General features: G+C 40.2%; 1 protein-coding gene across 7 annotated transcripts in view; it reads right to left on the reverse strand.

Moving 5' to 3' along the window:
- The window catches only part of LOC138741470 (calcipressin-3-like), a 116,508-nt gene that overhangs the window by 25,517 nt on the left and 64,087 nt on the right, over positions 1–26,904 (reverse strand). For 2 of the 7 annotated variants that reach the window (XM_069895639.1, XM_069895636.1), the window contains exon 1: positions 20,832–21,032. The exons of the other annotated variants lie outside the window; for them this stretch is intronic. In XM_069895639.1, the coding sequence (XP_069751740.1) occupies positions 20,832–21,017 (186 nt within the window). In that variant the 5' untranslated portion in view covers positions 21,018–21,032. Of the gene's footprint in view, positions 1–20,831; positions 21,033–26,904 lie in introns of those variants that run through there. 7 annotated transcript variants of the gene reach the window in all.

Consider the following 26,904-nt stretch of genomic DNA (forward strand, 5'->3'; position numbering starts at 1 on the left):
GCAAGCAGCAGATCACCTGACATAGATTTGGTCGCAGCAATATATAAAAATAGGGTGCACAGTTTACACGAATAAATGCAGATAATCAGATTCAGAATTTATTGTCACGAACAAATCATGAAATTTGGTGTTTTGTGGCAGCAAACATACATATTTATAACCATCTTACAACATGACTATATAAACAAATAGTGCAAGAAAAGTAAGGCCGTGTCTTTGATTCATTGGTTATTCAGGAATCTGATGGCAGTGGGGAAGAAGCTGTCCTTGTGCCACTGAGTGCTCATCTTTAGCCTACTGTCCTTTTTCCTGACGGTAGCAGAGCGAAGAGGGCATGGCCTGGGTGGTGGGAATCTTTGAGGATAGAGGCTGCTTTTATTTTTTAAGATACACACTCTTGTGGAGGTCCTCGATGGAATGAAGCCTGGTGCCTGTGATGTCACAGGCAGAGTTAACAAACTCTGGTTCTTGACCCGAGAGTTGGGGCTTCCATACCAGGCCGTGACACAACCAAGCAGAATGCTCTCCACCTGTAGAAGTTTACAAGACTCTTTGGTGATGACCCAAATCTCCTCAAACAAATATTAGACATACAGCACAGTAACAGGCCAATTTGGCCCTACAAGTCCGTGCCACCCAATTTACACCCCATTAACCTACACCCCCGATATGTTTTGAAAGGTGGGAGGAAACAGGAGCCCTCGGAGAAAAGCCTCGCAGACAAAGGGAGAATGTACAAAGTTCTTACAGACAGCACAGGGTTCTAGCCCAAGTTCGGTCCTGATAACTGGTGCTGGAAAGGCGTTCCGCCTACACTTGTGCCAACTGTGCTGCCCTTTCCGCTGGTGAGCCTTTTTTGTGACTGGCCATGCAGCATCCATAAGAAGTAGAGCAACCAACATTTTGGGTTGGCCCCCTTGTCAAGGAACCCGAATAAAAAGGTTGGGGGTGGGGAAGGAGAGGGGGGAGGAAAGGGTCACAGGTGAGGTTTTCTTGTCCACACTTCCATCTGTATCCACCCATGACCTTTTCCTGTTGGCCTGTGCTCCTCCCACCCTTGATTTCAGGCACCTGCCTGTTTTTTTTTGTCGAAGGCTCAGGTCCAAAACCTCGGTTACCCTTTACTTCCTATGGATGCTCCATGTCCTGCTGAGTTCCTTCAAAACAGGGGTAGCCAACCTTTTAATCTTACATTTTTAATTTAGACATACAGCACAGTTACAGGCCATTTCGGCCTATGTGTCCGTGGCGCCCAATTAACCTACACTCCTGGTACGTACATGTGGCCTGAAATGGCCTGTTACCGTGCTGTATGTCCAAATTAAAAAGGTTGGGTACCCCTGCTCCAACACAAAGGTTTTAGGGTTTATGCAATAAAATGGTTTAAAAAAAATGACAGAGCAGACAAGAATTGCAGAATAACTCTCTTCTATTTCTCCTTTTTATCTGACAATGTCTCAGGGAAATCAAAGTAGGTAGTTTCCTGGTTAAGTCACTAATGCTCAGTGCTTCCCTGCGCATTACAGTTAAAGTTATTCCTCAGATGACAACCACCACAAAATGCTTAACTTTATTATAAACTGAGATTCAACAGCAGTTCGGACAAATGGGCCAAGAATGCAAATTATGGAAGCTTAGCAGGAATATGCAAGCCAAAAAATGTGATAATAGCCTGTTACACTGTGCCCCTGCATTCCTTGCTGACCCTAACTGCATCAGCTGTTAAAGATTACTCAGTTCCAGGTAAATTATTCAAGAAGATTATTTAAAAATGAACAGCAAACCTGAAGGAGGTCAGGATTTTGATAAGAAGAATAAAGAAACTGGAATAAAGAGGTCAACTGTGGGAAATAAAGAGCAGGCCACACCATGAGGGCCAATATTTCATTTAAACATGTCAGAACTTCCATTGCCTTTTAAGAAACTGGAAAACGCTGAAGCAGAAAATGCAAAAAAAAATAAAGAAGGAAACTTATCTTGATGAGATATCTGATTCAGATTAAATCACCATTTTGTTTAATGAAGCAAAAACAATGTTAACTCCTTTACACACTTAATTGAGAATAGAGTGGGAAGACAGTATTAAGAAAGTTTGGAAAGCTGTATTGTCATGTGGCCATTCCTCTGGCCTCAATCTTGGTCACCAGGTTACAGGGAAAATATTAAACCATCTCGGTAGGCCAAAGCCTAAAGTTGGTGTATCTGCCCTGTGAGAAAGTGGAAAAAAAGCTCAGCCTCCATAACCATGTGAAAAGAATGATCAGAGAACAAAAAAAATGTACAATCAATTAAGATAGAGAATTATTTTATTACATTTTAGATTACTAAATAAGATGAAGTAGTTGGAAAAGGTAAATGTCACGAACCACCATTTAAAACATCCATGAAGAGCAGACAATACTATAATTACCTCCTGGTTAAAACAGGGGATGCACCAAACTTATTTAAGATACCGTTAAATGATCTCATGGGGAGCAATGTAATTTTCTTTGTCCTCAAGCATGGCCCAAAATAACTCAACTGGCCTCTCTCAGTACATGAAAAGACAGGCTATTATGCTCCTAAACTATACGCAAAATTAAAATAAAATTGCAAATATTCGGCATCCCCTCCCCAACCCAAAAATAAATAATCAAGGCTGGAAATCACAAATCAATCAGCAGGCAAAACCAAAAGATGGAGACAGCTCTGGTGGGAGGCTTTGTTTGGAGCAGAAAAGAAGATGCCAATGCATCTTTTACTAAAGCCCACTTTCAAAAAAAATGCAGGATTATCCAACGTGCTCAAGTTCAAGTGCAATGTCACATGTACCAAGATGAGGTGCTCTGACAGTGCTGTGCCAGACTAGTAGATTTTCTAGACTAACAATGAAGACGCTGTTTACATCCGGTACCGCACGGATGGCAGTCTCTTCAATCTGAGGCGCCTGCAAGCTCACACCAAGACACAAGAGAAACTTGTCCGTGAACTACTCTTTGCAGACGATGCCGCTTTAGTTGCCCATTCAGAGCCAGCTCTTCAGCGCTTGACGTCCTGCTTTGCGGAAACTGCCAAAATGTTTGGCCTGGAAGTCAGCCTGAAGAAAACTGAGGTCCTCCATCAGCCAGCTCCCCACCATGACCACCAGCCCCCTCACATATCCATCGGGCACACAAAACTCAAAACGGTCAACCAGTTTACCTATCTCGGCTGCACCATTTCATCAGATGCAAGGATCGACAATGAGATAGACAACAGACTCGCCAAGGCAAATAATGCCTTTGGAAGACTACACAAAAGAGTCTGGAAAAACAACCAACTGAAAAACCTCACAAAGATAAGCGTATACAGAGCTGTTGTCATACCCACACTCCTGTTCGGCTCGGAATCATGGGTCCTCTACCGGCATCACCTACGGCTCCTAGAACGCTTCCACCAGCGTTGTCTCCGCTCCATCCTCAACATCCATTGGAGCGCTTTCATCCCTAATGTCGGAGTACTCGAGATGGCAGAGGTCGACAGCATCGAGTCCACGCTGCTGAAGATCCAGCTGCGCGGGGTGGGTCACGTCTCCAGAATGGAGGACCATCGCCTTCCCAAGATCGTGTTATATGGCGAGCTCTCCACTGGCCACCGTGACAGAGGTGCACCAAAGAAAAGGTACAAGGACTGCCTAAAGAAATCTCTTGGTGCCTGCCACATTGACCACCGCCAGTGAGCTGATATCGCCTCAAACCGTGCATCTTGGCGCCTCACAGTTTGGCGGGCAGCAACCTCCTTTGAAGAAGACCGCAGAGCCCACCTCACTGACAAAAGGCAAAGGAGGAAAAACCCAACACCCAACCCCAACCAACCAATTTTCCCCTGCAGCCGCTGCAACCGTGTCTGCCTGTCCCGCAACGGACTTGTCAGCCACAAACGAGCCTGCAGCTGACGTGAACTTTTACCCCCTCCATAAATCTTTGTCCGCGAAGCCAAGCCAAAGAAATGTTTTATTAGTTTGATACCTCCTCCTTTCCCCCCCACTCCCGTGCAATTTAAAACACTTTTATAGCTGTTTCAGTCTTATAATAAACCCAGTAATCTTCAAAGGAGGACAGGAAACAGTCCCCAGTGATTTTGAAGGGCACACACTCACCTTTGGTGAGTTTAAAGGCAACGATGGAAACATGGCCAGTGGGCCAGACACAGAAACATCGGGCTTTCTGACCAGGTATATCAGTGTTCGACTGTGTTCTCTTCCCAATTTCACAGCAAACATCTACCAGAAACACAACTTACAGAAAGCAAAATAATGTGAATGTGGGAAAATTTTAACAAAAACAAATTGCGAGATGGGTTCAACATTTCAGGTGCCATCTGTCGAGAATGGGAAAAAGCCAACTTTAAACTTCACAAATTCTGACAAAAGGTTACGCTTTAAACACTAAACCTTTCATCCTTCCTCTAGTTTCGTCTGTTACGCATTTCAAATTTTATTCCAAAACCCACAAAGATTTCTTTTTTAATGTAACTTTTATTTGTGAAATTGTCTAACTATATTGGTAAAAGTGAAAAGTTGACTTGGGTACGTGGAGGACTTTGATAAAATGGTTTGCCAGGATGTATCATGTGTAAACAGCTTGGAAGGAACTGCTGTGACCTACATAATGGACTAATAAGGTAATCGGCCAAAAAGCACTTGTCCTACATTTAGAATCTGAATCTATCTCATTTTCATTCCCATCACCTCTTCTGCCATTTGTTGGCAACTCCACTGCAGCAGCACGACAGAGATCAGAAACACAGCATGTGGATTAAAAAGGTGAATTGCTCCATGGAACAGCATGCTGGCATGTTGTTTTGCAGCATGCAGTGCTCTCTGCACTAGTATGCCAGCATCCCATCGTAAAGCACTGGCCTGCAATGCATCAATCCCCCACAACCCAGCTCCTTTTCACAGAAACATCCTTGGATGCCCAGAGAACAAGAGCAACACATCAATTTCCAGAAGTGAAGGGGTGGGGAGGGTGGGGGGGAATGATGCACAATAACAAACAGTTTATTATAAGGAGGACAAGAAATTTATTGGCAGATGTCTGGAAGCAAATATTCATTTGGGGAATAGCAGGTGGCGTGTGAAGATTATTTTTCTTCAGGTGAAACAAATGATTAAACAGGGTCATGACTATCTGTGCTATACAAACCAAAAATGTTAAAGTTGCATCGTCTTTCATTAGGAACGGATGCCTTCATGCTCTACAATATGTCAAAAAAATTGAATTATATTAATGCATTGCTGTGAAATGATAGTATGACTAAAATTGTCAGAATACCTCATTGTGATGTCATAGCAACTCCAATAATAGAAAGGCAATGGCTAAAAACAGCCAATGGGTTCATATTTCAACAAGAATAAACAATTATGAAATGGTTAGGAAGTAGTTTGCATTTGACCTTGACTCAAGATTCAATCAATTGCCAGTTTGGGAAAGAGGGCACACAAATATGTCCAATGCAGGGCATTCAACCTTGTGGTTGACATCAGCAGGCGCCCAGGTATCTTTTGCACACTGCCCTTCACATCACCCAACTGTCTATATTAAAGCAAATCACACAGAATGATGCAATTGAATTTAGGATGCCAATTCCATTCATTGCCCACTCCTTGAAAAAGATTTAGAAGGAAAAGTGAAGCTGATAAAATTTGAAAGTGGCATCTTGTGTCATCAATGTTCTACTTAAATGAAAATCAGTGATAGAATGTCATTGAGCAGATTGTGATGCAGTTAAAATTTTGCAGTCAACATCAATTTCAAAGTTAAGACCAAGACTGTGATGTTTAGACTGACTGGATTGAATTATGTATCTCATCATATTTGTTACAGTTAATCACTCATTTGCACAATGATATTGGAGGACAGGCAGTGTTTTCACTGAACTGGCTTATCAGAGAGCCGCCCAATATTTCTTTAGTGTGCCTGTTACTTTTCAGGCAGCCTGCTTCTCCTGAGAGACAAAGAATCACTGGAATGTTCTCGGATAAACTTTGTCACAATATATACAAACAGGGCTACAATCCTTAAAATGGCCCATCCCAAACATTACATATGCCAGATATCGTTATCAAACAAAAATGCCAATAGATTTTATTTTCTTTCAATTCACCACCAAATTCTTGTGATTTGAGGTGAAAGAAAGAATTGAATTATGATGTGAGTTACTCATCCTCAGTACCACATAAAATTCTAAAAAGTACAATAAAAACACATTAGATAGATTGACTGAGCATCTCATCTGTGCTATACTAATATGACTGTAATCCCACATGCTGCAAGGTAGAACCTCTCAGAATTTAGGCCCAGCAATAATGAAGAAGGTGTTCCATATATATTTTCAATTTAGGGTAGTGTACGACTTGGAGCAGAACGTACGAGTGGTAATGTAAGCATGACACCAAAAGCTGTGGCAAAAAGAGCAGGTCAGCATCTGGGTATCATGCAGTGAAATGACTCGCCTCCTAACACCTGAAAGCCTTTCCACCATCAACCAGTCACACATCAGGAATGTGTTGGAATATTCTCCAATTATTTAGTTGATGTTCAAGAAGCTCAGTGCCACCCAGGACAAAGCAACCAGTTTGATCAACACCCATCACCCTAAACACTCCTTCTCTCCACTACAGGTGTTCATTTGCTTCAGTGTGTAGCATGTACAAAATGCATGATGTTTATTCACCTGGGCTACTCTGACAGCACTTCCCAAACTCCCAATCTGTAACCACATGAAAGCTTTCGGTACAGGGGAACTCCACCAGGTGCAGATTACTCTCAAGGGCATGCGCCATCTGAACTTGGAAATAAATCACTGTTCCTTCATTCTCGTTATGTCTAAAGGCCAAAACTCCTGAGCCAACTGCATTGTAACCCAGAAGGATTGGAGCAGTTTACAGTGGTTCACCATTGTCTTCTCCAGAACTAGGAATATGGGTAATAAATAGTGGCCCAATTGACGACACTCACATCCCAAAAAATTAATTAACAGAAAGAGTTTACAACATTAATTTTAAACCAATTAAGCAAATAGATTTTTTACATCCAAATTTAAATATGTAATCCACAAATAAATCCAATCATCCTTTACAGTTTAATGGATTAAAAGAAAACTTTAAAGTGGTGCATGTTTCAGTGTAAGTTCCACAAATCGAAACCTAATGATATCAAGAAATAATTAAAAAGTTGAGAATCTGTGCTTTTTTCAGATGACATTTTTAAAAAAGGCACTATTCAGTCATTTTTTAAGATGATTGCCCTTTCCCTTGCTTTAACTACAAAGTTACAAAGGTGGGAAAATTTAATCCAAGCCTCTACTGTTGTCTTTTTAAAGGCAGTTACAGTGGAAGGAACTGGAAGCTTCACTGAACAGGTGAGACGGGTGATATCAAAAATTCACAGGTTGAACACATTTCCAATTGGTCCATAATATTGAATGCCAATCTAATTAAGGTCACAAAATTCATTGCTGATCACGTCGATGAGATTTCTTATCACACTTGCACACACACATATTTTATTTCACATCAACACAATTCTAGCACTGAATTAAAAGGGTAAAAAAAATGAAGTTTCGGCAATGAATTGCAAAAGTGATTTGCAGTGTTAATTTGGAGTTAATTTTGCAGTAGTGTTAAGTGATGGTGCTGTGAGCCTTGACAGAATGTTACCTCATTTATCTTCCTCCAGAAATATGTAACACATTTTGCATTAATACAAAATCAAGGTCACCTCATTTGAATGAAACATGGTAATTAGATCCAACTAGAATGAAGAAGCATTTCCAACATCTCCTAAAAACTATTATAATATTTAGGATTATCTTTAATGTGAATTGAAATGTGCACAAACAATTATTTTTTTATCAGTAGCCGTGGATGACAGCCACTCAAACATACAATATGATGCTTATGGAACTGAATTAACATTCACTACTTTTCATTCATAAACATGATGTGTCATTGTTATTGTACACTTCTAAAGTCATGTAAATAATTCTCAGCATTAATGACTAAAAGGTGACAGGTGATGGAACACTTAAAAAATGCAGAATCTCACGAGTACCACAGCAGTAGTTTTTAGCATCATTAAGTTATTCAGGGCAGTACAAGGCCATGTGTCCCAAGGTACCTTCCTCCGCGTTTGAAAGGACCATCCAATTTATTCAATTCCCCCAATCTTTCCACAATGCCCTGCAAATCTTTTACCTTTTCCTGGATTTTCTAAACTGTTCGTGTAGCAGGTAGCGCAATGCGATCACAGTGACCTGATTTCAAATCCGACTCTATCTGTAAGGGATTTGTATGTTCTCTCTGTGTCCTGTGTGAGTTCTCCATGGGTGATCCAGTTTCCTCCCACCCTCCATAAATATAAAGAGTGGTAAATTAAGTGGGTGGCATGGGTTTCAATGGCTGAAATCAGATTTGACTGCCTTGTAAATAATTTTAAAAAGATATTAATATCTTTACCACCAAACTCCTTCCCATCAACCACTGCCGTCTGAATCATAGCTCTCTTCTTCTCACCTCACTTTACCTTAAAACTATGATCTTTACCAGTGCTAACAACATCCATATTTAATCATTCCAAATCTCTTCTATTAAATTGATCTTAGCTTTCTCCACCCTCTAAGTTGAAGACCCTAAACCATATTTACAGAAATATGACCCCAAAGCAGATACATGACCATAAGCATTTTACTACCATACAGAGAGGACAAGATTGAAATTGCACAACAGTCTTTTCCTGCAAGCCCAAGGTTTATTTCTTCTTCCAAAAATAAAATTGAAACGTACCAGGGGTGTAGGTTAATTGGGGGTAAGCTGAAATGGTCTTTTATTGTGCTCTATGCCTATATATTTTTAAAATTTATCAAAATTTTAATTTAAAAACTCCATTTTGATATTATCATTGAATGAAAGATCCAAAGCTTTCCAGGATGTCAAATTCAACAGCTCATAAAACTGTTTGTCGTCACCAACATGCCAATATATTCTCATTCTTCCAAATGCAAGACTCTTCTCTTTGTTATATAAACCACCAACATGAATGATCATCTAAAACAATGAGACTATAACTCCCAAAAGCTAATCATGACTAAACCCATCCATCCCTGACCCCTTGTGGTCCCAATTTCCTCCAATCCACTCTTTCCTCTTTTATTCCTTTCTTGTCTATGACCCATACACTTTACCCAACAAGTTGGTCTATGAAAAGTAGAACTCTGTTTTTGCCTTTATGATGGCCTATATAATTACATAATGAGATACAAAACCCCCATGAAGAGGACAAATCTGCCCTTTCTTGCTAAATTGGCCTATTGGCATTCTGTAATTCATGAAATGGCAACACTCAAACATCTTGGTGACAACACTTAATGGTCTGTCACCTTTTTAAAAAAAAATCATGCTTGCTTTTCTACTATTAAACATCCACAGAAGCCTATTTTACTGGGCCTTTAAAACATTACAAAATAGGCAATGAGAATGAACAAAAAATATTTGACATTGATAATAGACTCGAAACCCTAACCCTTGAGACGTTGTGGGTCTCCTTTGAGTGATCAGGCTGCCTCCCGTATCCCAAAGATGTGTCTGCGGTTTAACAGATCATACTGCCCATGATGTAGCCAAGTGCAAAAGAATCAAAACAATGATAGACACATGAAAGAAAATACATTGCAGAGCTACTGAGAATAAGAAGAAGGGGAATGGGATTTTTGGGATTGGTCTGATGGCAGCCAACATGGATTCAACGGGCAGAAATAGGTATACAATATGTAACCTATATCACAAGAATGTGGTTTGGCCAATGGAGGAAATTTTAAGATATTTCTTAAAAGGATAAATAGCAGAGAAATTGAGGTCTAGGAGATTCTATCCCTAGCACAATTGATATGTGCTAGAAGATAGACCATCTTTGGATAACTGATCTTGAAGTGCTATTAAGAATGCATGAAGCCCCACTATTCTACTTTCTGGCCATGTTTGGCCTGCTAACGCACGGAGGATCTTTGATATTCCCAGCAGCATCAACGTGTACTATTAACACAAATGGTCTATGTTCATGATACTTTTGCACAGCTTAAGAGAATCAAGTGTTGGAGGGGGGGGTTCCACATTCCACACTCTGACACCTCAATAACCAATCTCCATCATGTCCCCTCTTCTTCCAACCCTGAATAACTCCCAAAAGCTAATCATGACTTGTGGTCCCAATTTCCTCCAATCCACTCTTTCCTCTTTTATTCCTTTCTTGTCTATGACCCATACACTTTACCCAACAAGTTGGTCTATGAAAAGTAGGCAGTGCAGTCGCACAGCTAGTCGAGCCACTGCCACAGATCAGAATTCCACCCTGACCAGGGATGCTTTGTGTGGAGGTTGTACACTCTCTCTGCGACAGTGTGGGAATCTTCCAGCTCCCTCCTGGCTCTTTCCACATCCCAAAAATGTGTAGTTTGGAAGGTTAATGGGCCACTGTAAATTGTTAAGTATAAGTGGGTGTAAATGTGGATTGCCAACATGAACTTGGTGAGCTGAAGGATCTTTACCTATGATTCTACAACTTCCTTGCTTTTGTACCCTAAATTGGACCAGCTGGAAAGTGGATGTTAGCTTGCCAATGCTCTATTATGGCTTCATAACTGCTGTGAAACTCTTTAAAATGCCTCCCACCACTGCAAAGCAGCTTTAATTACGGAGCTTGAGGCTTGAGTGCAATCACAATTTGCAGCGACAAGACCCTGAAAAATAAAATTTGTCAAATTTTCATGTCTTTTCAGATGATGAATGATTTCTGTGTTGGAGTATTTCATGGAGCCAATTTCAGTGCTCATTGGGGTAAATCTTCATGTAATTTCCCCACGGTCTTCTCCGGAGCCCACAACTTGTGCAAATAGGGTGCAACCAATGATTCAGAAAGGATGAGTGTAACTTCTTTCCTAGTTGACTGGAAGGAAGGGAAGGGAGTGCAGGTAATGAGTGAACACAGCTGAAAAAGTAACGTGAGTATAGAGAGCCACAGCTTTCAACCCAGTGCAGTGCGTGCACGAAATTTGTACCACCTCGTCATCAAGATTTCAGTGACCAGCCAGCACAAATTGGGCTGTGCATGGTCTTGGTACATCATCCCAGAGCATGATTTTAGTGAGGGCTCAGCAGTTCACAAACAACAGGAAAGCGGGATTACAGGCACTGGTTCTCAAGGAGAGGTCACGCATTACGCGGTAGAGGACACTGATGAAATTTTAGATGGCACTTAACCATTAGATTGAGCGAGCCTGCAGCCGGAGGCTGAGAAATCATAATTAAATGCTCAGTATATGGGTAGGTTATTCGGACATTGTGCTTGCAGTGTTCAGGAGTGCGAGCAGGGTCTAATTCTGCTTTTCACAAAGCCTTGTACAGTGCTTGGAGCCCATTCTTCCCATTTTGGCTGCTCATTCAATGGACTCTCCAACCCTGCTATGCCACAGGTTCGAGTGCCGAACAGGCAGAAGTATCATATTGCCTGTGTGCTGGAATGGAAGCTCAGACTGTTACCACCTCAGCTCCCAACATCAGTGTTGCTGCATTGTTTTCTAACAGATTACTCTCCCCTTGAGGAGTGGTGGTGTTTCCAAGGAGTACAGGTCTACTATCTTCATGATGGATGATCGACAGCATAACTGTTCCCTGTCCTCGTTGCCAGCTTGCCAAGAATGCTAGCACTGCTGCTAATAAGGGGCAGTCTGGATCCAGGCTTCTTCTAGGCCTAAATCTCTTCACCAAATTCTATTCTAGTTCACCGTATACTGACTGTTCTCCCACACTCTGGCTGAAGCCATGATTAGATGTAGTAGTTAGGGAGTCCAAGGGACTTCTAAATACATGGATGCCAGAATATTAACCAGCCTCAGAGAAACAGAGGATATTCCAAATTGTGAAACCTAACAACAAGTACCTCCATTTGTCAAGCATGTTTAACACTGCATTAATCTACTGAAGCACTTTACAGGAGTAGGTGATGCCAAAACACTATGTTTTCTTGTTCGAGTCCATTTTTCACCACAATAGCAGAGAAGGCAAGTCTAGTATACATTGCTTATCTTCCCTTTTAGGTCTGAAGTCCCCCAACTGCTTTAGGCCTTCTGATGAAGGCAGATCGACTGGTTAAGAAGGGAATTCCAGGATTTGGGCATGAATATTTTGCTGGTTCTCCCCCTTGAGCAAGTCAGGATGGTGCACGTCTTAGAGGGGCGGTATTCCCAGGAGAATTACGTCCTTGCCCTGAGGTTATGGGTTTACAGGTTGCTGTCAGGGTGGCCTGATGTTGATGGTTCATGCTGCAACCATTATGCACCAGCAATAGAGGAAAGAAATATAGAGGATGGTGGACAGAATGTCAATCAAGTGTCCTGCTTTTATCCTGGATAGTGTCGAGCTCATTGAATGTAGCGCACTTGAACATGTGCGGATAAGGAGAGGATACTGTTCCACCACGCTCCTTGTGTTTGCCTTGAAACTGGTAGAAAGACTTTGAAGTGTCGGGTTAGTTACTTACAGATGGATGGCCATCCTCCCACAGGCTCTCATGGATGGAATATTTATGTCGTTGGTCCAGTTGAATTTCAGGTCAATGGTGATTCTCAACATGTTGATAGCAGGAAGTTTAAGTGATGGTAGGCCATCACAACAGCATTTGTTGAGGAAGTGGAATTGAGCATTGCACAAACATCAGTACGCCTTCCTTTAAATTTAGACGCACAACATGGTAACAGGCCCTTCTGGCCCACAAGCCTGTGCTGTCCAATTACACCCAATTGACCTACAACAACCCCTGTACATTTTTGAACAGTGGGAGGAAACTAAAACGCCCAGAGGAAACCCATGCAAACATGGGAAGAACATACAAACTCCATGCAGACAGCACCGGATACGAACCCCAGTTTGCTGGCACTGCAACAGCACTGTACTAACCGCTATGTGAACCGTACTGCCCAAAGTAGGATGGAAGGGCACACTAAAGAAGGAGCTGGTTGGGTCCAGGTCCATGGCTTGAAAAACTCCTGTTGTGGTGCTCTTGGTCTGGGATGAATTGCCTTCAAATCCACAACATCTGGATATCATTCAAGCAACTGGAGTGTTTTCCCCATCATGCTCACAGACTTTCTGCCTTACCAGGGTCCTTCAAAGCCACCTTGATACAATCATTCAGCTCAGCAGTGTAATTCAGCTATTTACTTAAAGTTGGACCAAGCTTGTGAGAAGGCTTGGGGTGGCCTGGTTAGCGAAGCAGGTGGCACAACACTGTTTCAACGCCAGCAACCGGGGCTTGAATCCAGTGCTTTCTTTAATGAGTTTGTAAGTTCTCCCTGTGTTTGCATGGATTTCCTCTACGTGTTCCAGTTTCCTACCACCATTCAAAACATACCAGGGTAGTGGGTCATATGGGGGTAATTGGACAGTACCGGCTTGTGAGCCAAAAGGGCCTGTTACCATATTATATGTCTAAATTAAGGCCCAGAGCCACATGATCCTGGCAATACAGCAAGTACTGTACTAGATGGCAATGTTTGACAATTCCTTCAACCATCTCCTTGCTGAAGACTGAGGATAGCCTGGATGAGTGGTAATTAGCGGAACATTGCTGGCCATTGTCAGTATCAAAACAATACAGGAACAACTTGATTAGCGGTACAACTAGTTTTAGTGTTTAAGATTTCAATTCAACAGCCGGGATATTATATAGTCACGTGGATTCAATCCACATGAGGAGATTGGAGCACAAGGACAAATGATTAGTTAAAAGGATAGGTTTTAAACAGAATCTGCGAGAATGGAAGAATGACAGAGAGATACAGAGAAGTTTTAGAAGATGAATTCCAGAGTTCAGACCCCAAGTAGCTATTGTCTCAGTTATCAGCAACAGGATGATTAAATTTCAGCCAGAGATGGAACTCCGATATCCTACTCATCATAATGCAAAGACACAAGTTCAAGACCACTCAAGAATGTAAAAAGTTCAAGGCTCCTTTATATTGTCACATGATAATACACTAAAAATATAACATACATCATGTTCTTTCACTTTCCCCTGTTGTACAGTGGACAAAGAGTCACCATAAGTAGTTCCTGCCCTTAAAAATAGAAATGAGAATTTTAAAATTGAAAAGTTACTTTCAAGGAGGAGGAATTACTCGGATAATAGGTCAACGTAAGCTAGTGGGAGTTTCGGTGAAGCAAAACATTTTGAAAACCATAATTTACAGGAAGCAATACAAAGGATGTTATTGGAATGATTAAGTCGAGACATAACCAAGGCATGTTTGAAGACTTCAGCAACTTGGTGAAAGTGAGGCAGAGGTTGGTGGAGATCATACAAATCAGAAAGCCAGAACTTGGGGACTGTGTGCACCTTCTTCCTAGGATTGCGTGGATTCTTCCGGGTGCTCCAATTTCCACCCGCATCACAAGGATGTACAGTTTGTTAATTAGGTAGCGGCTGTAAAATTGTTCCAAGTGCACCACCAAATGGTCGAAACAGGGGGAGTTGTGGAACATGAAGAGAGAATAAAAATGGGATTAATGTAGGATAAGCGTAAACGGATAGTTGGTGGTGAATATGAATTTGGTGTGCTGAAGAGCCTGTTTCCAGGTGATATCTCCTTATGACTGAGGTTGGACAATACTGCCTTACATAATGGCACAAATGCAAAGATCAAAATTCAACTGGACCATTATGACAATGTTTACAAACTGTCTGGCTCAGGTTCTGTTACTGTTATAGAGGAGTGGAATTAATGGTTAGAAAGTAGTGTTTGCAACATTGCCTGAAGATAATGTCTCAAGAAAGTTTATTTGATTTACAAATGAATGTCAAAAAAGCAGATTAGCATATCAAAGGCAGCCGAAGGTAAGAAAGAGTCTGGTGAAGTAGAGCTATATCTCGTCAATGCATACATGTGAACTTTTAATCCTCTGCTATGGAATACATGATAGTGATAGTTTATAGATAAGAAATGGGTGGGGGGGAGGGCGACAGACGGAGGTTTTGATAAGTACATGATGCAAAAAGGGAAGGTAGAGAATCCACTACTGATAGTTCTTTGGTTATGACAAGATGGTGGATGACTGGATGACAGTAGAAAAGCAATGCAGAATGTTCAATCACGTCTAAAACTGTAAAGCTCCTCATCTCTCCCCCCCCCCCCCACCACAATCGATGTGATCTACTGCCATCGTTGTCTGAAGAGAGTTCGCAAAATCATTGAGGACCCCTTCCACCTTGCAAACAGCATCTTTCAGCTGCTCTTGTCAGGGATGAGATCCAGGAGTATCAGAGCTAGCACCACCAGGCTGAGGAACAGCTTCTTCCCATTAGAATGCTGAAAAACCAAAGAAACTCCTCACCTACGTATAAAAGAATGTTTATTTATTTATATAGATAAAATTCTTGCCCTTTCTGTGTGTGAGTTATGTCTGGATGTGTGTCTGCATGTTTTTCACTGAGGACCAGAGAACACTGCTTCGTCAAGTTGCACAATCAGATGACAATGACTTGAATGAGTTGAGAAAGAGAAGGAAGGCAAGATGTCGTTTTACAAACACATTGGATATTGTGAGTAACTTTGATCAAAATATCTTAGGTACTTTAGCAAACAGGATTGGAAGATTCTGAAAAAGCGATTCCAGTAGGATGGGCATAAATTCACAATGCATTCAAGAAAATTAAAGAGGAACAAAAGGGATGGAGATGAGACATTCGTTTCCAAGAAATAAGGGGTCAAAGATTGATTCTTGAAGACAGGTGGTGAACAGAGATTTGAAGGAAAGGAAGTCAGTTCTCGAGGTGGGAAAAGGGTGAACAAGGTCAACTGTCCTGCAGGCCTGGAAGGAAATTTTAATTCTCAGAGATTTATTTAAGGACTTTCATTTTGCACGTTATTTATTATTGAATATTTATTTTCTGTATTGCACAGTTTGCTTGGACTTCCTTCTTGTTTACATTTCTCTCTTTTCAATGCAAATCTTTTCTTGACTACAGCTCTTTTTTACACTACTGATGTCGAAATTCTGCATGGCCTGCAGGGTTGTATGTGATGTCATGTATGCATTCTGATAGTAAATCTGAATTTTAATTGTTCGTAGTTTGTGGGGCCTAAGATTGAGAAAGCAGAAAGTGGATCTCAGAGACAAGTTGTGGTTCCAGAAGGCAAGAGGCGAGATGGGAAAAATGAGAAACGCTGAGTTTCGGACTTTGGCGTCCGACAACAGGGGATGTTTAGCCAGCTGGTCTGGGGGAGAGAGCAGAGGTGGTGCTGGTGGGATGATGGGGATGGTTTATCTGAATGATAAACATCCACAAGCTTATCTCATTTGCTACTGGAGCTGAGGGCAGATGTTGCAGCAAAGATGGATTTAAGTCAGTTTCCAGTGCAGAAAATAAAGCCAACAATCTGTAGGCACATTATACATCCTGACTACAAGGCGTTTATAAATGTTTAAGATGTCTAAATTTAGACAGACAGCACAATAACAGGCACTTCCGGCCATGAGCCAGTGTTGCCCAAATACCCCAATTATTCTACAATCCCCATATGTTTTGAAGGATGGGGGGGGCGGGGGAACTAGAGTGCTAGGAGGTGTTATGGTGTCTATATAGCGCATGCTCATGGCAGGGGGGAGGACAACACATATAGTTGAGGGCAATCACTAAAATAAAAGAGAACAATGATGTGGCTGCCTTTGTTCTAGCTGCAAAGCCAAAGAGCAGGCCCTTGGGTCCACCTTGTCCATGATTATCAAGTACTCATCTATGCTAATTCCCTTCTATGTCTTTGTGATTCGTCCTCATCTTGTTAATGCTGTGAGAGCCCCTGCCTCCAGCATCCATTCCTGCAAGAGGTTTCTTGAGAAAAGAGTGCCTGTTCCACAAAGTAGGATCGCAACAGAATTCCTTGTGGGCTTGATACAGAAGCCCTCTCCTCAGTCTCCAGACTCCTTTCTGCCAAATCGAGGCACTACTCCTGTCACAGCTTTTCACGCTCCCCTGGCAATCAAATTTGCAAAACTTTTCCCACCAGCCTGAGCCCAATAAAAAGTTTATCTTCTTGTGCAAAAAAAAGCAAATTACCAAGAGGAACTCCACAGTTCAGGCCGAGTTCCTCCACCAGTTTGTGTTTTTGCTCAAGATAACAGCATCTGCAGTCTCGAATCTCTGAATCCCCCCCCCCTCCAACCTGTGCGAAGGGCCTTGTTCAACGAGTACTAAAATAATCCACAAACAATTAGACACATCTGTGCAAATGCCTGCCCCTTTTTGTTTGTAGATCATTACTGAATCTATCAGGCAATTCTAATTTTAGTTATGATTTCAGTAACAACCAAAATTCATCTCAGCTAATAAATTTGATTTGGAGTTTCAAATCTCGTCTAGTATCTTAACAAAGCTGGGTTATGAAAGAGTCAAGAAATATAGTCAGCCTTACAATTCATTGTTAAACAACCCAATGACATGGATTTGCCCATGGCTATAAAGTCCATTTATTGATAAACATTATTTAGCATCAATTCCTCCGGATGGTTTCAAACTTGACGAATGTCATTTCTCATTAATAGCTGACAGGACTTTTTTTAAAATAAAAAGTGTTCTCACTATAATATGGTGCTTAAATTAACTTAAGCTTCCACTTGTGGGTGAGACCAGAATTAAGGGGCATTTAGCATTTAATCAAGACAATTGTTAATAATTCCAGTAGGAGTTTTAGGAGAAACTTAAAGGCTGTCTGGAATGCAGAACTCATGAGCGAGTGAGTTGAAGGGTCAATGGAAGCAGCAGCAAAATCAACAAATGACGTGGACAATAGAAACTGCAGATGCAGTTTGATACTGGGCTCAAGTCAATAATCAAATGGAGCCAATAAGATGACTACGTGATAAGCTGACATCGCACAAAACGGATTTCTTGTAAACAATATAAATGGTGAAGGGATTTCAAACAGAGAAAATTAGGCTTAAATCATGTCGTCTAACATGAAAGAGATGAGTTTAAAGTCTACCCATAAGTAAATTTTATGCACGCAATGATGCAGACTTTAGCCTCAAATTGGAAACACAAAAAACATCATGTGCCTCCCACAACACTGAGATAGAACCATACAATATTGCCTCTCGCCACAGGGCAAAGTGATTAATCTCCAGTCCAGGCAAATCAGTCAGTAGGGCAGGTTGGAAAACAACTAATGCTGAACAGGAATAGAAAATAAGCCATGCACTGTACGTCTACAGGAAAATCTCAACCTGCTATTAGCTGGTGATTGTCATGGAGCCATTTAGCTGAACAAGCATCGTTAAATGATTATGCTTGAAATCAGATCAAACAATAGATTTATGTCCCACATTAAAGAAAAGAACAAAATTTCAGGTATCAGCACATCTGTTTCTCGACTCCAGCACTTACTTTCCTTTCATCTAATATTTTGTTTCTCCTCCTTTCACCACATTCGATCACTATTTCATAATTTATTCAGTTACCTCTCTATTTGAACACTTGTTCACTTCCATTCCATCACAATGTTCGTTGTTCCCCTCCCCACTTTGTCTGCCTCTTAAAATGGGACTTTACAAAATTTACAGTATAAATTAAACTGAGTAAATTATTCCAGAATATTCATAATATATTTTATGCATGTATGCGATTATTTTGTGCTGTGAGAGAAATGCATCATGTGTTTGCTCCGTGGTCTGGAAAAACACTGTTCCTTGTGGTTGTCTATGTACAATCAGATGATAATAAACTTGAACTTGAAACCTATTTTATCTGTAATTTTTTTCACAGCTCATTGACTTGATTTGTTTCTCTCCACCCCCACCCCACCCCACCCCCTTGCTCAACAACCCACTGAGTTCTTCCAGCATTTTACATTTTAATTTCAGATTTCCAGTATCCACAGTATTTTGGTTTTGAAAAACAAGCCAGATATTCAATGATAGCTCAGGAAAAAGGTGATTGATTCTTTTCCTTTCTATATTGTAAAGCAACTCTCCACTACAGCTTCAGTTTCTGATACTTGGTGCACTGGACATCAGGCATGAAGTGGTCTGGGGACCAAGAGAACAGGGGTTGTGGTGAAGCAGGAAGCCATCAGCACGTACATGAAAAACGCTATTGAGTCCAAGGATGACTTTAGCATAAGCAAGCTCAGTAAAAAACATGGTGGGTTGGTTGGTTAATTGGGTAGCATGAACATCATGGGCTGGAAGGGTCTTCTAACATGCTGTATCCTTAATTTTTTTTTTTAAATGAAGCCAAATCCTGCTTCTATTTCACGTACCCTTGAACCAGCGCTGCACAAGATCATTGACTTTACCCAACCACCTTAGTTTTCCCATTGTACAAGATTCAATTGTGTTCAAGGCTGAGCCAGAATTATTCAGCATATTCACTCCTCTCCGGGGTAGAGAATTCCAAAGATACTCAATCTTTGGACAATAAGTTCCTCCTTGTAAATGGATGATGTTTTATCCTGAGACTATACTTGGTCATTGTAGATTCCTCATTGTTGTCAAGAAACACAGGGAGAGCTCAGAGAGTTCCCCAAATTCCTGCAGTCATGGTGAAAGAACAGGAACACAATAATAGTCAATATCAGACCATGCTACTTACAAGCCAATTGGCAATTACCTCCCTAATTTCTAACAAAATGCCCGATATTTTGCCTCATTATCTTCCCTCAATTCCCAAACAGGATTGAAAATTGTCAAGGTTGAATTATTGTTGTCTATGACACAATGTCCATGTAGCACCGTGTGAAGTAATATTCTCAGTATTGGAAAGGAACTGGTACTGTTTACAATAAACTTATTTGGTGTTATTTAGTCACAAAGAGATTACATAATATGCAGTCTCTGGCTACAAATTGTAGCAACAGCTGCTGCATTTAGCACCTAATCATCACAGAAGTCTTGTCTCAACTCACACCCTATCTGTGAGGCTCAAAGTTTCTTAACGTGCCAAAAAAACACCCAGAGATCAGAATCCATTTGGATTCTGAAGAAGGCGATATCCTCCTCTTCAACCATCTTCACCCAGGACAAGGACTTCCACGGAAGATCATCAGATGTCCTTCTTCAAACGCACAGAGGGTTTCCCTCTACCACCATCAACTCAGCCCCCCACCTGCATATTCTCCAATACTCGCACATCTGCCCTGGCCTCCTCTGCTCCCACACGCAACCAGGATTCCTCTTGTCCTCACCAACCACCCCACCAGCTTCCACATCCTCCTCCGCCATTTCTGTCACCTACTGCGTGATCCCACCACTAGACACAAATTCCCCTCTCCACCCTCCCCACCATTTGTCCCCTTGGTACCCACCTCTGTGACCGCAGGAGATGTTCCACTTGTGCCATCACCACCATTCAGGGCCCCAAACAGTCCTTCCAAGTGAAGCAACATTTCACTTGTGAATCTGCAGGAGTCATCTACTGCATCCAGTGTTCCCGTTGTGGTCTCCTCTAGACTGGGAGATCGCTTTGTTGAGCACCTCGACTGTCCACTGCAATAGCGTGGATCTCCCAGTGGCTATCCATTTCAATTCTCCATCATGTTCCCTGCTGACATGTCTGCCCTTCGTCTAATGCACTGCCAGACTGAGACCTCTCAAAAATTAGAGGAACAACACCTCATCTTGCAACTTGGAATCCTCCAACCGGAGAGCATTAATATAAACCTCTCTGGCTTTTATTAAAACCATCCCCCTCACTTCTTCCCCTATCGCTTCTTTTTCTCTCTTATTTCCCTGTCTCCTTTCACACAGACAATCAATTCATTCTCACCTCATCATATCCAGTTAATGCCTTTTGTTGGTCTGGATTCCTCCGCCAGCCGACACTGTATATTGTCAGGTTTCCTGCTTTTGGCTCATTCTGTTTATTCCTTGAAGAAGGACTCAGGCCCAAAATGTCAGCAATGTATCTTTGTCTCCTATGGATGCTAAAGGACCAGCTGAGTTCCTCCAGCATCTTGCTGTGTTTTTACTACAATCACAGCATCTTCAACTTTAGAGTTTCGCCCAGATTCCATGCGGCAGAACGATCAGCCTTCATAGTTCTTACTGAATGACAATCTGTAGGTAAAACTCCATGGAGCATGGAAAAACATGGGAAAAGAAACCCGGTGAGTTTTTCAAACATCTCGCAATAAAATGGGGGGCCAGAAGTCAAATTATTGGGAATTTAAAACAATAGGATAGCCGAATATTGTAATTTTACTACATATTACATTCACCAAAAACTGGAGAGCAAATTGCTGTCCTTTGATCTCGACCACTCTTGTGCCATGCCATTGGAGACCATCTTCGATGCAATAAAAATATTTGATCTCGACCACTCTTGTGCCATGCCATTAGAGACCATCTTCTGTGCAATGAAAATATTTCTACTGTAGTCAATTATTGAATAATTGGCATCTAACATACTTCTATATCGATTTCATATTAATTTAATTTACACATTAAATTAAAGGGCTCCGATAGCTCAGTGGTTAGAGCACTGGTCTTGTAAACCAGCGGGGTCGCGCTTTCGTTCCTCGCTGGGGCCTCATTTCTGTGAAGGGTGCTGGACAAAGTGGCATCTCTCGGTCTTCCTTACGGTAGACAAAGTTAAAGAATTTCATGTTTGTTAAATTCTAAATGTAGTATTACGTGACATACAGCGCTGTAACAGGCCCTTCCGGCACACAATTCCATGCCACCCAAATACCCCAATTAACCCAGTATATTTTGAAGGGTTGGAGGAAACCAAAGCACCCGAAGGAAACCCAGGTAGGCATGGGGAGAACAGACAAACTCCTTTCAGACAGGGTTGAATAAGAACCCAGGTTATGGGCGCGATAATAGCAGTGTGGTAATCATTAGTAGTGCATATATTAGAAATCAAAACTTAAATATTCATTTTCGTGGCTTCATATTAAAGGTCATAAAGAATCAGCAAACATACAATTTAAAATAAGCATAATGGAAAGAGGATACGGGAGAATCTTCTTTGGCTTGGCTTCGTGGACGAAGATTTATGGAGGGGGTAAATGTCCACGTCAGCTGCAGGCTCGTTTGTGGCTGACAAGTCCGATGAGGGACAGGCAGACATGGTTGCAGCGGTTGCAGGGGAAAATTGGTGGGTTGGGGTTGGGTGTTGGGTTTTTCCTCCTTTGCCTTTTGTCAGGAAGAATAGCAGCTACTTAAATGTACCCAGAGGAAGCCAGTTAAAATCATAATGATTGCTTGGGATTTTGAATGCAAATAAAAATGTAAATTTAATGGAAAACTGCAATTGGTCAAAAAGAGTGCGCCCAAAAATCAAAACTGGTACACAAAAATCTTCAGAGGGAAGCCTCACCAAGCATTGCCTATGGATCTCGTTCATCAAAGCTACATTGGCCTAGAAATTCAGACAAAAACACCGTTTTCTTTTTGCTCTGAGTGAAATGACAAATTATGACAAATTATGTTGGATCACAGAGAATATTCGGTACTGCAAGAAGTCTTCTTCTTGGTTAGTCCCTTGAGATCAGGAATAACTGGCTTCCACTTGATTTCTGTGGGCTGTAAGGTGACAAATGAGACCAATGTGAGAATCACAGACTGTTCAGGGACTGTGCGTCTGACTGGAGGGGAGGATGGATGGCCATTACTTTCCTTTGTCATGCATGCTTTCCAAATGCTCTCAAGGTTGTCAGTGCCTTTCTGAATGCTCTTTCTTCACTTTGAGAAGTAATTTAGCTGGGATGCACAGAAATCAGAGGATGTTGTATTCATTCCCAAACAGGGTTTGTAACGATCCTTGAACCTTTTCTTGGTCACTCAAGACGGTGCTGGGAACAAAGAGTTTGTTTTATGAGCCTGGTATCAGGGGTACGAACACTGTGACATGCTCAACAGAACCAACTGCATGCAATTTGTCCTCAGTGCTGAGGAAGTTGGCTTGGGAGAGAAGCTGCTGTAAGCTTGGAGCATTAGTGGCAATACATTGGACAGAATTAAGATGCCTGCTGCAAATAATACTAGACAACAAATTTTTTTTCAAGAGGTTTGCTTCCTGAAATAAAATTGGGAATTATGACGAACAACTTCAAGCTGAACACAAAGAAGATTTCAGATTTGCTGTAGCAAGTTGGAGAAATATCAACTTTTATTGAATTTAGCATGTTTAATTGCATAATGATGCTGACACATGGCGTCAGATCAACTGACCTAAAGATGTTTTGACACTGATTTTCATTTGTACTCAACATCTGGTGCCTTTTGTGTCATTGTCCAACAATTGTTGGCCTGCATCGACAGTTTCTAGTTGCCCTGATACTGCTTTTCCATGGTCACAATGACCTGGTGAAACCTTTCACCATGTTGGGTCAAGTATCTCTTTTACACAGCAATCCCACTTAATTGGCATATGAACGACCTATCTTTAAAGCCAGCTCGAGTCTTTAACACTGAACCAAGAAAAGCCGGGTCTGTGCACCTTTTAGACAGGAGCCAATATGAAGTGCATCAGCTCTGATACTATCTACCTTGGCGGGTAATACCTGCGTTTGTTGCATTAACACAGGTAAGCAAAGTGGTTAAAAGGTTGTTAATTCCTATCTTTTAACAGCTGTATAAAAGGGGTAAATGAGGGCACCAAGATGAGCAGGGAAGAAATCCAAGTGTGAATGCAGAAAATGAATTTTCAATGACATGTTGTACTTCATGGTTTTGTATACTTGAAGCATGTTAAAAATATGACAGGAAATCACAAAAATATCTAAAAAAAAACAGTATAGGAACATTTTAAGGTGATTTTCATGATTAGTAGCCCAAAATCAAATATACCCAAGGTGTTCAGGAAGCTAAATCTTCATTGACCAGTGTAATCCAAGTTTCAGAAACATATGTACCAGATGCTGTGCAAAGACATATGGGAACAGAAAACTTTTTTTTTAAAATGTAAAACAAGAGACTACACGTTTTAAAAAATATTTGTTTTAAAATTTTTCACACATGTAGTAATCAAAGATCTATAATAAGTTTTTTTAAAAAAGCATATGAAAGCTACATACATGATGGTTTCACCCCATCCCAAAATCCCCTCCCTCCCAACCCCCCACCCCACTCAAGAAAAGTATATATCGGGATATAAACTGAATTTAAATAAAAGTGAATTATTCCCTTTTAATGGATGGGTCCCTATTTATGATAGTTTACCTTTTAAAATAGCTAGAGACCATTTTATATATTTAGGGATTAAGATTACTAAAAAACAAAGATTTGTTTAGGACTAATTTTTTCCCTCTATTGGACCTGATCGGCAGTTTACTTACCAATTGGTCACCATTATCCCTATCCATGATAGGCCGAATTAATGCTATTAAGATGATGATCTTACCTAAATTTTTTATATATATTCCAAGCTATACCTATTTTTGTTCCTAAATCTTTTTTTGATAAGGTCGATTCTAAATTGTCCTCGTATATCTGGCAAAACAAGAATCCTAGATTGGGGAAAAAATATTTACAGAAATCTAAACTAGAGGGAGGGTTGGCATTACCCAACTTTAGAATTTAATACTGGGCAATTAATATTAGTTATTTAAGGTATTGGTTGAATTATTCAGAATTATCTCTAAATCCTCATTGGGTAAATTTAGAAATTAAACCGATACAAAATTTTTCAATTAGCTCTATTTTGGGAGCTGCTCTCCCTTTTACTCTTACTAAATTATATAAACAAATTGATAATCCAATGGCTAAACATACATTACGTATATGGTTTCAATTCCGGAGATTTTTTGGCCTAAGTCATTTTATCTTGGAAACTCCTATTGTACTAAATTTCCTTTTTCATCCCTCTCTAATTGATCAAGCTTATTTACTCTGGAAAGTTAAAGGTATAACATGCTTTTCGGATTTATTCTTGGATAACTCTTTCATGTCATTTGAACAATTATCCATGAAATATGATTTACCTCGATCTCATTTCTTTCGATATTTGCAGATTAGGAGTTTCTTAGTTTCGACTTTACCCTCTTTTCCCAATCGGGAGACTACGACTGTTTTAGAGGATATACTATATTCAAAATTCCCTCCAAAAGGTGTGATATCTAAATTATATAATATAATTACAAAAATAAATTCTGGGACTTTTGAAAAGTTTAAAAATGATTGGGAAAGAGAACTCAACCTTCATATTTCTAATGAAAATTGGAATAAAATTCTGCGACTGGTAAACTCTTCTTCTCTATGTGCAAAACATTCACTAATACAGTTTAAAGTTGTTCATAGAGCTCATATGTCTAAAGATAAACTCCATCGCTTTTATTCTCATATCGATCCTATATGTGATAAATGTCAATTGGAAATAGCTTCCCTTACACATATGTTTTGGTCCTGTCCCTCTTTACAGAATTATTGGAAGGAAATTTTTTCCATTATATCTACTGTTTTGAATATTGATTTACAACCACATCCCATTACTGCAATTTTTGGATTACCTATGATAGATTTGACTTATTTATCTCTTCCTGCGGATCGTATGATTGCTTTTCTTACACTAATGGCTAGAAGATCTATACTATTAAATTGGAAAGAGGTAAATCCTCCCTCTGTTTTCCAATGGTTTACCCAAACTATACTATGTTTAAATTCAGAGAAAATTAGAAACTCTGTCTATGAATCCCCTTCTAAGTTTGAGTTAACCTGGCGACCATTTATTCAATATTTTCATTTGTGGTGAGTTGATCTGGCTCTGTTTTCTTTCTATGATTATGTATGATAATTGGGCTGTAAGATGAGATTGGAGTGATCAGCGTGGTTTAGCTATATCTGTAGGTTTTTTTTTAAGTTTTTTTTAATTCAGATTTGTTTTTTTCTTCTTTTTTGGGTTTTTTTTCTCTTTTTTCATATATTGTTATTAATTATATCTTTTTTTTTTAGAGATAGTTCACACCCTAAACTGATCAAAAATTTTTTTTAATGATATATTTTTATTCTGTAATATTATTGTTTAATATCTCTGTATTAATTCATTACTTACTATGTATTTTTTTATATCTCTTTGAACTGTATGTGTTTATAAATTATAATAATAATAAAAAGATTGAAAAAAAAAGAAAAGTATATAAAGATATAATATAGCTAAACAAGCACAAAAAGAAAGAAGAGTAAGTTTTTGGATTGCACAGAGAAGCGTCATCTATCAAAAATAAATAAATCTTCATTTCCATTCAGAGGAGAATCTCACAGCTCCAGAGGCATAGAAAGGACATTGTTACAAATTTAATCCTAGTATTTGGGTATACAAATTTGCAAAAACATAGTATATTTATTTCTCAAATGATATGCAATTTTTTTCCAACAGGGTACAACTTTGAATTTCTGCATGCCATGCCCAAAGATACATCAGATTTCCAAGTAACTGCAATACATTTCCTCGCCACCGCTAACGCTAGTTTCACAAATTCCAATACCATTACATATCTCCCAGCTGCATCTGTCACCATGTTTTGGATTTTAATTGGAAAGTTCTCTTTTTTTAAAAAAAAAATGAAAATTGTCAAACCTCTTCCCTTAGAATTAAATGAAGATGACATTACATTTTCAACCTAGTCCCTTTTTAATTTCAAATGTTCTTTTTCAGTTAAATGCATCTCTTGAAGAAAGGCCATATCAACTCCCATTTTCTTAATATATGTCAATACTCTTTCTTTTTACATGTCCGTTTAACTCATTCACATTAAAATTTACTAACTTCATTACCTTACTCATCCAAGTACAATGTAGTCATTCCCTCTCCACCACCTCCCCCCACAAGTCTCCTGATTCCAGTAATAGTTCGTGTCAGTGCGCACCTTCTCCAGCAATCGAAAAAGCAAGAAAAA

Source organism: Narcine bancroftii, chromosome 8 (genome assembly GCF_036971445.1).
Source record: "Narcine bancroftii isolate sNarBan1 chromosome 8, sNarBan1.hap1, whole genome shotgun sequence".
Lineage (NCBI taxonomy): Eukaryota > Metazoa > Chordata > Chondrichthyes > Torpediniformes > Narcinidae > Narcine > Narcine bancroftii.